Consider the following 11,646-nt stretch of genomic DNA (forward strand, 5'->3'; position numbering starts at 1 on the left):
CCAGAATAATTAACATCAACGTTGCAATTCTTCTTTATGGATGATGCAACAAACAAAATAAAATCAATTAACAACAAAAATTGTATTTTTTCCTGTTTTTCCAACAGCAAAAAACCTATCTTTGAGCTATGGATTAAATTGGGTAACCATTAAATAGAAAAAAAAAGAAATTTAAATAACACGAAACTAAAATCTCTGTATATTTCAATTCTCAATAAACCACGTAAAGTATGTTATATTTTTACAATTGGAGAAGGTTTTTCTTCTTTTTTGAGTTTTGGAATGCCTCTATTGTCAAAGCTTTAGTTAAGAAGTGTGAGGATCAAAATAATAGAATTTGTAAATGTGAAGGGTTAAATTTATTAAATTATTTAGAATTAGGATCAAATTAATAGAATATGTAAGTATTAATGATTAAATGTGTTATTATACCGGTTAGAAAAATGACATGTCATTATTTCCGTTATCAATTTAACGACGAGTGACCAAAATAGGAACGAATACAAAGTTTAGTGCCTAAATTAAAAAATTTTAAGTTGAGTGACCAAAACAGGAACATGGAAATAGTTGGGTGACCATTTGTATGGTTTACCCAAAAAGTTTGCAAGACTCAGGTAAGAAGTTGCATTAAAAATAGCAGACATTCTAGCTCCTAGTAATGAACCCAACCATTCTTCCCATGATTGCGATTGAATATTTGGATGTAATTATAATTGAAAATTTTGAAGTAATAACGATTGAATTTTTTTCAAGAAAGTCCCAAAATCTTTAAAACTAGAACGAATTACTATAGGAATAATCGATCATTTTCTTGGTACTTATTTTACAATAAAAACGTTAGAATAAAAGTTAAAAACATTCCAAAGCCCCTGCCGGCCGATAGGGACAAAGTAAGAGATCTTTAAACATGGGGGTGATGTGAAATTTCTCTCAAAACTCTGATCAACGCCAGTTTTCTTTCCTTTTTTTCCTCTTTCTCCCATGGCTATGTTGTGGAGCTCCATTTTGCTTGTTCTTTTCATCTCTTTTTTTTTGTTTGTTTCATTCAGTCTTGCTGAGATCCGTTTCACGGAGATCCGATCCAATGACCGCTACTCTGTAATCCCCTTAGACGAGTTCCAGTTCACTCACAACGGCCGTCTCGAACTCAGCGTCTCTCAAGTTACTATCTCGAACCAGATTCCATACTATTACTTGGACAAAGTCGGATTCTTCGTCTGCACACGTCACACATGGGCGTTATTGCTTCAACAACAACTCGCCGACGGGAAAGTCTTTTGTGCTCTCTCTTCCCCTTACGTCAGGGTCATCTTCGACTTAAGGTCTCTCAAAGTGAAATTGAGCTTCAACACCGTTTTCCCAGTACGGTACGCGGACCACTACATCCTAGCCTTCAGTAACTGTCTCGATCAAGTCAATGTATCGATGACTGTCCAATCGGCGATGTACAATCTCGAAGGAAATAAAGACCGTCGGGATTATCTCTCCGCCAACCAAGCAATTCTCCCTAGCTTTTACTTCCTTTTGTCCCTCTTTTATTTCACACTCGCAGGGATTTGGCTTTACTTGCTTCACAAGAACCCTATCTCTGTTTCTAGAACCCATTTCATTATGCTGGCTGTCATCCCTTTAAAAGCTTGCAACCTCGTATTTGAAGCGGAGGTTAAATATTGTATCAAACGAACCGGAACTGGCTATGGTTGGGATCTTTGGTTTTCCATTTTCAGTATCTTGAAAGTGACCACGTTGATCATTTTGATTGGCCAAGGCTGGTCGCTTTTGAAACCTTACTTGCAGGATAAGGAAAAGAAGGTTTTTTTTATAGTGATTCCATTTCAGGTAGTTGTTGCTAACATTGCCCAAGTTTTCATAGATAAGACCCCACTTTTCAGTCCATATAGGGTTGTATGTAAGCAAATTGTTTTGCTTGTTGATGTTTTTTGTTACTGCGCGGTGTTGTTACCGATTGTTTGGTCGATTGAGAAGTTGCGTGAGGTGGTTCAGACGGACGAGAAAGCTGCGGTGAAATTGAAGAAATTGACCCTGTTTAGGCAGTATTACATTATGGTCATTTGTTATATTTACTTCCCTCGTATTATGGTTTATACTTTGGAGACAACAAATACTGTATATAAATATTCATGGAGCCGTGTTTTAGTTGGGGAGCTGGCCACACTCACCTTTTATGTGTATACTGGGTATGAATTCAAGCCAAAGGTGGATAACTTGTATTTTCCGACCGATGATGAAGAGGAAGAGGGCGGTTCAGAGCAATTGAAGCTTTGAGATGAGGAAAAATGGGCAATGATTGAAGAAAATGAATACATGAATCCTTGTCCTTTTCAAATTTTAAACTTGAATCAAATAGTAACAATTAAATTGGTTTGGTTAAATTTAAATACTAGTATTGTACTATTCTTACAATTTAGATTGAGGGTGGGTTTGGATGGGCGGTGCGTTTACCTGCGGTTAGTGTAAAAATAGCCGTGGTAGTGAGATTAGATACTGTAACGATATTATAGCGTGAGACAAAAAGTAAGCTAAACACACCGCACCCCACCACCCATCCAAACTCACCCTAAGTCCATATTCTCCAATTGGATTATTCTAAGTCTCTATACTTTTCGGATTTTGAAGTTCTAATCTTGACGAAATTACAGTCGTTAATCCATCAATTGAATTTTTAGTGAGTAATGTGTAAAAATAATAAGCTGACAATTGACATGGCATTACTTATATGATAATATGGCGTTGCATCAAATTTGAGAAATAATAGAACTTATTAACTTTATGAATTTAAGGGACATATATATATTAATTATGGTTATAATTATAATTATAATTATGGAAGGTGTTGTAATCATTTTTATAAATTATTATTAAAAGTTATAATTTTATTTCAACATCGTTTATTTACTTATTAATACATAAATTGCTGCCAAATGAACCAAACAAGTTAATCTTACATTCTATTAACTAAACGTCTGAAGCTTACTTTCCAACCAAATGAACCAAATAAGGTAATCTCACATTCCACTCATAATCTCATATTCCAATAATCTTATTATGAAATATAATGTAAGATTCAATGAACCAAACACACCTTAACAATTATCATTTGGTGAGAACAAAAATTTAAAATTTTGAAAAAAACATAAAAATTAAAAATAATCAAATTAAAGTGTAGAACTAAATCCACAATTCTCACAAAGTAAAAGACTGATAGCAACATTTAACAAAAAAAAAAAAGAAGTGAGCAACAAGAGATTAGTGGAAACTCCACCATCCTTGCAAAATTTGAAACTTTGGGATTAGTCGATCCTTTTGTACTTATTTTAGATTAAACTTCTACATTTCCCAAGAAACGAGCGCCAATCAAAGCCCCGGCCGAAGTGTGTTGGTTGAGGAGTTGGCACACTCCCCTTTTGTGTTTATTGGGTATGAATTCAAGCCGAAGGTGGATAATTAGTATTTTCCGATTGACCATCAAGAGAAAGAGGTCGATTTAGAGCGGTTGAAGTTTCGAGACGAGGGAAAAAATGGGCAATGATCGAAGAAAATGAAGAGCAAATCGAATGTTAGAAAAATGGTAAAAGTAATATGGAGACATTTGTATTAGGAGTTAAATTATATTTTGTCTTATTTATTAAAAATGGTAAATTAATTCTTATACGTTAGATAAAAGACCAAATTGATTTTTTTATTAAAAACTGGTCCACTTACATCAAAATGAGGTACACGTGGCCCATTAAGTGCAACTGTCTTGTTATTTTGTCAATTATGTCAATTTTTAATAGTAGAAATAGATTAAATTTTTTATGAAAAGAACTAATTTGCTCTTTAATCTAATGTATAATGATTAATTTGACTTTTTTAATAAAAGAGTAAAATGCAATCTAACTTCTAATACAAAAACTGTATGATACTTTTACCTAAGAAAATCTATGATAATTCATGTTTGTTCTTCGCAAGATAATATTTTAGATGCACGTGAACTTGATAGCTTGTGTAGGTAAATAAACAAGTTATGCTATATATTTTTTATTGAAGCTCCGTGTTTATTTAATTACCACTACATTATTGATATATGTTTAATTAGGGTAAAAGTAAATGGAGATTTTTATATTAAGAGTTAAATTGTATTTTATTTTTATTTAAAATAGTTAAATTAGTTCTGCACATTATCAAAGAGCAAAATTGATCTTTTCTATTAATAATCTCATCCATTTGTACTGATAGAAGAAGTTGATATGGGTGATACAATAACTAAGCAGTGACACGTGACTTGTCACATATTCGTTATGCTGATGTACAAAGACCTATTTTTAATAATAGAAATGAATAGAATTTTACCTATTTTTAAATGTCCTTGTAATTAATTAATTTTATATTTCATTCCAAAGAAAACTCATAATTGTTTTTATCACTTTTTATCCTAACGAAGAACAAACAATTAATTTAATTAATTGCAAGTATCTTTTCCTTTACTTTTAGCTTAGCATAAAAGATTCGACATTATATAATTAAAAGAAATTTAAGTTCTATAGATAATTATTAAATATGAGCTATTTAAGTTGATTTCGTTAAAAGATAATCTGAAATATAAAATAAACTTTTAAAATTTAAAAGAGATTAAATTAATTGATTTTAATATTATAGTAACAAATGGGTTGACATTATCAATGGATATAAAATTTTCAAAAACTTATTTTGGTGTTTTGAAATTTAAAATTTTAATATTAGAAAAGAAATTTAAAAATTTCAGCAATTTAGTTTACCGCTTTTTCACTTTCATATTTGATTTTTCACCCTAATCAATACTTTAAAAGAATTTGTGTTATTTAGTAACTAAAATGAAAACGACTTAAAAGTTGAGTGACTAAAATGAAAGCATCAAATTTAGTAGCTAAATTACAAAAATTTCATTTTAGGTAACCAAAATGAAAGCACTCTACTTACTTAAATTAGTGGAAACTCCACCCATGCTTGTAAAATTTAGAGCTTCGATCCTCTTGTACCTATTTTTTTGCAATTGCAAACAAACAAACGCCAATATGAAAGTTTAATGTTCGAAATTGAAGGCAATCGAAACCCCAGCCGGCCGATGTGAACAAAGCAAGGATGACAAATCAAAACGAAGATATTTCTCTATTTAGTTCTCAAATTTCTCTCGGTTCAACGCCAAAAGTTCTTTTTTCCATTTCTCCAATGGGGAAGATGTGCCGCTCCTTTTTGCTTTTTCTTTTGATCTCTCTTTTCGTTTCTTTTGGTTTTGCTGAAATCCGTTTCACAAAGATCCGATCCAATGACCGTCCCATAATCCCTTTCGATGAGTTCTGGTTCACTCACAATGGCCGTCTCGAACTCAACGTCTCTCAGATCACTCTCTCAGACAATAACCCGAACCTCAACTTCAACAATGTCGGATTCTTCCTCTGCACACGCAACGCGTGGCTCCATGTGCTTCAACAACTTGCTGACGCCGAAATCTCGTGCGTTCTCCATTCCAGTCTCGTCAAAATCGTCTCCAACTTCAAGACTCTCAATGGGAAATCGAGCTTCAACTCCGTTCTCCCAGTAAAAAATGCCGACCGGTACACTCTACTCTTCGCTAATTGTCTTAGTCAAGTCAAAGTATCGATGACCGTCCGATCGGCAATGTACAATCTCAAGGGAAATCAAAACCATCGCGATTACCTCTCCGCTGACGAAACATTTCTCCCTAAGCTTTACTTCCTTTTGTCCCTCGTTTATTTCACCCTGGCAGGGATTTGGATTTACGTGCTTTACAAGAAACGTCTCACTGTTTTCCGAATCCACTTCTTTATGCTAATTGTTGTCGTTTTAAAAGCTTTGAATCTCGTATCCAAAGCAGAGGACACATTATATATCCAACAAACCGGGACTGCTCACGGTTGGGACGTTCCGTTTTACATATTCAGTTCCTTGAAAGGGATCATGCTTTTCACGCTCATCATTTTGATCGGCACCGGTTGGTCGCTTTTGAAACCTTACTTGCAAGACAAGGAAAAGATGGTTTTAACGATTGTTATTCCACTTCAAGTTGTGGCTAACATTGCCCTAGTTATAATCGACGAGACCTCGCCTTTCAGTCCATATAGGGTCACATGGAAATCACTATTTTTGCTTGTCGATATTATTTGTTGTTGCGCCATGTTGTTGCAAATCATTTGGTCAATTAAGAACCTGCGTGAGGCGGCTCAGACGGATGGGAAAGCTGCAGTGAATTTGATGAAGTTGACGTTGTTTAAGCAGTATTACGTTATGGTGATCTGTTATATTTACTTAACTCTTGTTGCGGTTTATGGTTTGGAGACGATTACTTGGGGTAAGTATCCGTGGAGCTGTGTGTTGGTCGGGGAGTTGGCCACGCTCGTGTTTTATGTGTTTACTGGATATAAATTCAAGCCAGAGACGTATAACCCGTATTTTGCTATCGATGATGAAGAGGAAGAGGCTGATGATGTAGAGCAGTTGAAACTTCATGATGAGGAAAAAATTGGGCAATGATTGAAGAAAATGTAGATCAAATCAAACTGGGAAATTAGGTGAAACCATATCTCTGTTAAGAATAAAATGTATGATAATCCACGCTTGTTGTCATTGTTATCACAAGTTAAATAGATATTAACTCTTGAAAATTAAAATTTATACTTTTAAAATAATTTAATGTTATTTTATATGACAATCAAACCTACATCCTTTTATATCGATAACACTAATTAATTTAACATGGTCAAGACTATCTTCATAGTTTAAAGTAACTAAATTATATCATTTAATTAAGTTATTTTGATTCATGTATTAATTCCTTAAAAATGTCCTCTAATGGGTTGTTAATATCAACACCGTTCTTTTTTTGGGTCAAATTTTGCTATTAGATCCTGTACTTTGTGTGTATTGTAAATTTAGTAATTGTATTTTCAATTTTAGTCTATATACTTTTCGAATTAAACAATTTTAGTCTCTATCATTTTTAACTTTGTAATTTTAGACCTAACTAATAGTAGCGATTAAATTTGTTTGGTTAAATTCTATTATTAGTTTTGTATTATATGTAAAGTTAGAGATTTAGTCCATATTTTCAATTAGATCATTTTACTCGTTATTTTTTTTAATTTTGAAATTTCAGTTTCAATGTAAACGACCGTCGTTAAATTTATTAATTGCTTTTATTGTGAGTAATATGTGGAGATAGCAAGCTAACATGATATTATACATGCAATAATATGTTTGACGATCAATTTTAAAATAATAGAACTTAATGAATTTAATAATTTTATGATATACTACAATATATACAATTAGTATTATACAATTAAGGTATATAAGTTATGTATATTATAACAACATAATTGTATATAGGGCTGGAAACAACATTGTCATATGTCAAATTCTACCGGATTGGCAAAAGAGCTTTCTTGAGAATTCCCTTTCACTAATAAAAAAAAAAAAAGAAAGAAAAGATAAACAAATGAGGAAGAGTGATTTATTCGAAATTAAAATTGGCGAGTAATTTTTTTAAGAGCGAGTCTAGTTGATGTAATAGAGGAGCCTAGCCTATATTGTAATGTTTAGATTGCATATCGTCAATACAATAATACACATTGTAATATCGTAATGTTAGAATAATTATTTTACATTCATAATTTAATTATATAACAATTAATATATTATATGTCCTTAAACATGTTGTATACTATTTTATATAATACGTACTAAATATAACTATGTGAGATTACAAAATAAATTCATATCATAATATTTATTTTAATTATATAAATATTAATTTTTTTGTTTTAAAATATTAACTAATTGAATTGATCAAATAATAAAAGGATAATCTCAAATCTAAAAATCCTAATGATTCCATCTTGTTATTCAGTTAAGTTTACGAATAGAAACTAATAATATGTTGGATAAAATTATTTTTCTCACAATTTTTAAACATTTTAATTTTAAAAATTATTTTATTTATATTTATACGTTATTTATTAGTTTGTGTAGCTTTAACTGAGGTCGAGGATTAGCTTTGATGGTTAAAGCATAATTTAATTGTTAAAGGGTATATGTTTGAATCAAGTTGAAAGCAAAATTCTGTAAATTAAAACCGGATAATTTGTGGATTCTTTATATATTTTGATTCTTGTGTTTTATACTAATTCTATTTTATAATTATTTAAACATGTATTTATAATTAATTATAATTTTTATACTCCAAACTAAGAAAAGAAAAAACATCCTGTCCGAAGTCCGAACCTTTCACGTTGCGGAGACTGCATTAATTAATTAATTAATTGAAAAGAAAAATATAATTTAAACTCATTGGTTTTTCCAGTAAACCAATCAATGAAGGTAGCTTAGCTTATCAGTCATCAGTTTGTTAATTCCTCCATTCAAAATTACCGTTATTCCCCATTCCAACAACATTACTCATTTTTTTAAGGGGAGATTACATTTAAAGTCACTCAATTATTAGTAAGTTAATATTTTAGCCGCTTAACTATTAAAAAATTTTTATTTAAATTATTGAGTTGTTCAGTCTTTTTTTAAAAGCCTAATTAGCTAGCTCCAAGCACCGATTTAATGATAGGTATGGTGGATCCAAGTTAATTTGATAGCCACTGTCAAAGATCGAAGAAAAAATTATTTGGATTCTGGTTTGTAAATTTGTGACGTTCAAAGTTGTCTCATAAAAAAATTATACCATAGAAGAGAAGGAGAATAGGACCTTTTGATTGGTACAGAGATAGTGCTGACAAAGAATGTCATACAACAGTGATTTTAATAGTCTAATGACTTAAATAATCTTTTTAATAGTTTAGTGATCATTTTAAAACTTCTTAACATTAAATGACCAAAACATAAACTTATTAATAATTTAATAACTTTGATATAACTTACTTCTTTTTAATTATCATTTTAGTCATTCCACACATATTAATTTTTTAAAATACATTCAAAATTAATATAAAATATTAGAATTATCCACGATGACTACAATAAAAATAGGTATGATGATTTTATGCCTCCAACTTTACAAAAATTATTTTAGTCATTTATTTAATTTTTCGTCTTTTTAAGCCTTAAATTTTCACTTTTTATCAAATCACTCCAAAGTAAATGGAAAAGTTAACATTTATTAATTTTCTTGACGTGTCATCTACGTGGATGATACGTCAACATTTAATTAATTTTTAAAATTTTAAAATTAAAAAGTTATAAAGATTAATTTTAAAATTTAAAATCATTAAAATTATTTAAATGTATAAAATTTATAAAAATATTTTTAAAATTTAAAAAATAGTTAAATGTTGACATGTCATTCAACTATATCAACAAACATTAATTTTTCCATATATTTTAAGATAATTTGACAAAAAACTAGTATAAGAGCTAAAAGAATAAAAAAATTAAATAAAGAGTTAAAATAATTTCTTTTATAAAATTAGGGAAAATAATTTTCAAACAAATATAATCATATTTAATTTTGATAAAAATATTAATATTTTCTAATATTCAAAAATAATACTTAAACCTAACAAGTCTTTTTTTAAACACGAACAACGTCTAATTTAGTAATTTTAACGTAGCATTGAATAATCCTCTATACGAAAAATCAGTCCAAATTCTAACATTGAACAATTCTAAATTTTGAATAATCAATCCTTTTGTACAAACACCAATATAAGAAGTCAACATTTCAAAGCCAACCAAAAAGACCCGGCTGGCCGAAGCAAACAAAGTAAGGAGAAAATAAATTCAAAAAACGGAGTAGATCTAGTTCTCTTTGTAGATCTGATTTTTTTTCTCCGATCAACGGTGAAAAGTTCCTTTTTTTTTTCATGGCGATGATGACCTGCCGTTCTCTGTTGCTTTTACTTTTGGTCTCACTTTTTGTTTCTTTTGGTTTCGCCGAGATCCGTTTCACGGAGATCCGATCCGATGTCCGACCCATAATACCTTTCGATGAGTTCGGATTCACTCACAACGGCCGCCTTGAACTCAACCTCTCTCAGATCGATCTCTCCGGCAAGAACCTCGACTTGAACAAAATCGGATTCTTCCTCTGCACGCGCGACACGTGGTTCCACGTGCTTGAACAACTCAATGACCACCATGTCACGTGCGCTCTCGATTCCGACCTCGTCAAGGTCGTCTTCAGGTTCGAATCTCTCAAGGGGAAAACGAGCGTCAACGCCGTTTTCCCAGTAAACAACGCTGACCAGTACACCCTACTCTTCGCTAATTGTTTGACTCAAGTCAAAGTATCGATGACAGTCCGATCGGCGATGTACAATCTTGAAGGGAAGCAAAATAGCCGTGATTATCTCTCCGCCGGCAAAACGATTCTCCCTAGGGTTTACTTCCTTTTATCCCTCGTTTATTTCAGTCTCGCAGGGATTTGGGTTTACTTTCTTTACAAAAAACGACTCACCGTGTTCCGAATCCATTTCTTTATGCTTGCCGTCATTGTTTTAAAAGCCTTTAATCTCGTGTTTGAAGCCGAGGATAAATCTTATATCAAACGAACCGGAAGTGCTCATGGTTGGGATGTTTTGTTTTACATCTTCAGTTTCTTGAAAGGGATCATGCTTTTCACGCTCATCGTTTTGATCGGCACCGGTTGGTCGTTTTTGAAACCTTATTTGCAGGACAAAGAAAAGAAGGTTTTAATGATCGTGATTCCACTTCAAGTTGTTGCTAACATCGCCCAAGTCGTCATCGATGAGGCCTCCCCTTTTGGTCAAGATAGGGTCACATGGAAGCAACTGTTTTTGCTTGTTGATGTTATTTGTTGTTGCGCTGTGTTGTTCCCTATCGTTTGGTCGATTAAGAACCTGCGTGAGGCGGCTCGAACGGATGGGAAAGCTGCGGTGAATTTGATGAAATTGACTCTGTTTAGGCAGTATTACGTTGTGGTGATCTGTTATATTTACTTCACTCGTGTTGTGGTTTATGCTTTGGAGACGATTACTTCGTATAAGTATCTATGGACCGCTGTGTTGGCCGGAGAATTGGCCACTCTTGCCTTTTATGTGTTTACTGGGTATAAATTCAAGCCAGAGGCGCATAACCCATATTTTGCCATCGATGGTGAAGACGAAGAGGCTGCTGCAGAGCAGTTGAAGCTTGAAGATGAGTTTGAATTGTGAAACCAATCATCGAGAACAATATAAACAATGATTGAAGTTAGCAAATACAATTGGGACATTGAGGTAAAACCCAGATTCTTAAACTTCGATGATTCATATACTTGTTTTTCTTTACTTGTTATGCTTTTTTTTTCTTTTTTTGATCTACTTGGTAGGATAATATTAAACTTTGATGCACGTTTGTGAACTTGATAGCTTGTGTAACTAATAAATAAATAATGCTATATTTTTTGTTCAAATTCCATATTTATTCAATTAATCATTATGGGAATATGTTGGTTTTGTTTTATGTTTATATATATTTTAGTAATACTCGTGTTTAAGGTACTCATCTGTATAATTTTTTAAAATTTTTAGTTTAATGTTAAATAAATTTTCATATAATTGTGTCATGTTATCCTATAGTAGCAATCGTATGTTGCTTGTTATAGTAAATTCATCCCTGCGTTGTTCATGGACTTGCCAAGAT

At 31.9% G+C, this 11,646-nt stretch overlaps 3 protein-coding genes across 3 annotated transcripts; all 3 read left to right on the top strand.

Annotated features, from left to right (window-relative positions):
• Positions 1-983: 983 nt before the first annotated feature.
• Positions 984-2,434, top strand: LOC105801872 (protein CANDIDATE G-PROTEIN COUPLED RECEPTOR 7). The gene is given in 2 exon segments (XM_012633207.2): positions 984-2,335; positions 2,430-2,434. Coding segments are annotated over 2 exon segments (1,353 nt in total). The 5' UTR covers positions 984-987.
• A 2,783-nt stretch (positions 2,435-5,217) lies between these two features.
• Positions 5,218-6,531, top strand: LOC105801870 (protein CANDIDATE G-PROTEIN COUPLED RECEPTOR 7). The gene has a single exon (XM_012633206.2). The coding sequence runs from the start codon at positions 5,218-5,220 to the stop codon at positions 6,529-6,531; it is 1,314 nt and encodes a 437-aa protein (XP_012488660.2).
• Positions 6,532-9,696: 3,165 nt separating this feature from the next.
• Positions 9,697-11,416, top strand: LOC105801871 (protein CANDIDATE G-PROTEIN COUPLED RECEPTOR 7-like). Its single transcript, XM_052623269.1, has one exon. The coding sequence runs from the start codon at positions 9,867-9,869 to the stop codon at positions 11,175-11,177; it is 1,311 nt and encodes a 436-aa protein (XP_052479229.1). The 5' UTR covers positions 9,697-9,866; the 3' UTR covers positions 11,178-11,416.
• The last annotated feature ends 230 nt before the right edge of the window (positions 11,417-11,646 follow it).

This window comes from Gossypium raimondii, chromosome 11, assembly GCF_025698545.1.
Source record: "Gossypium raimondii isolate GPD5lz chromosome 11, ASM2569854v1, whole genome shotgun sequence".
NCBI lineage: Eukaryota > Viridiplantae > Streptophyta > Magnoliopsida > Malvales > Malvaceae > Gossypium > Gossypium raimondii.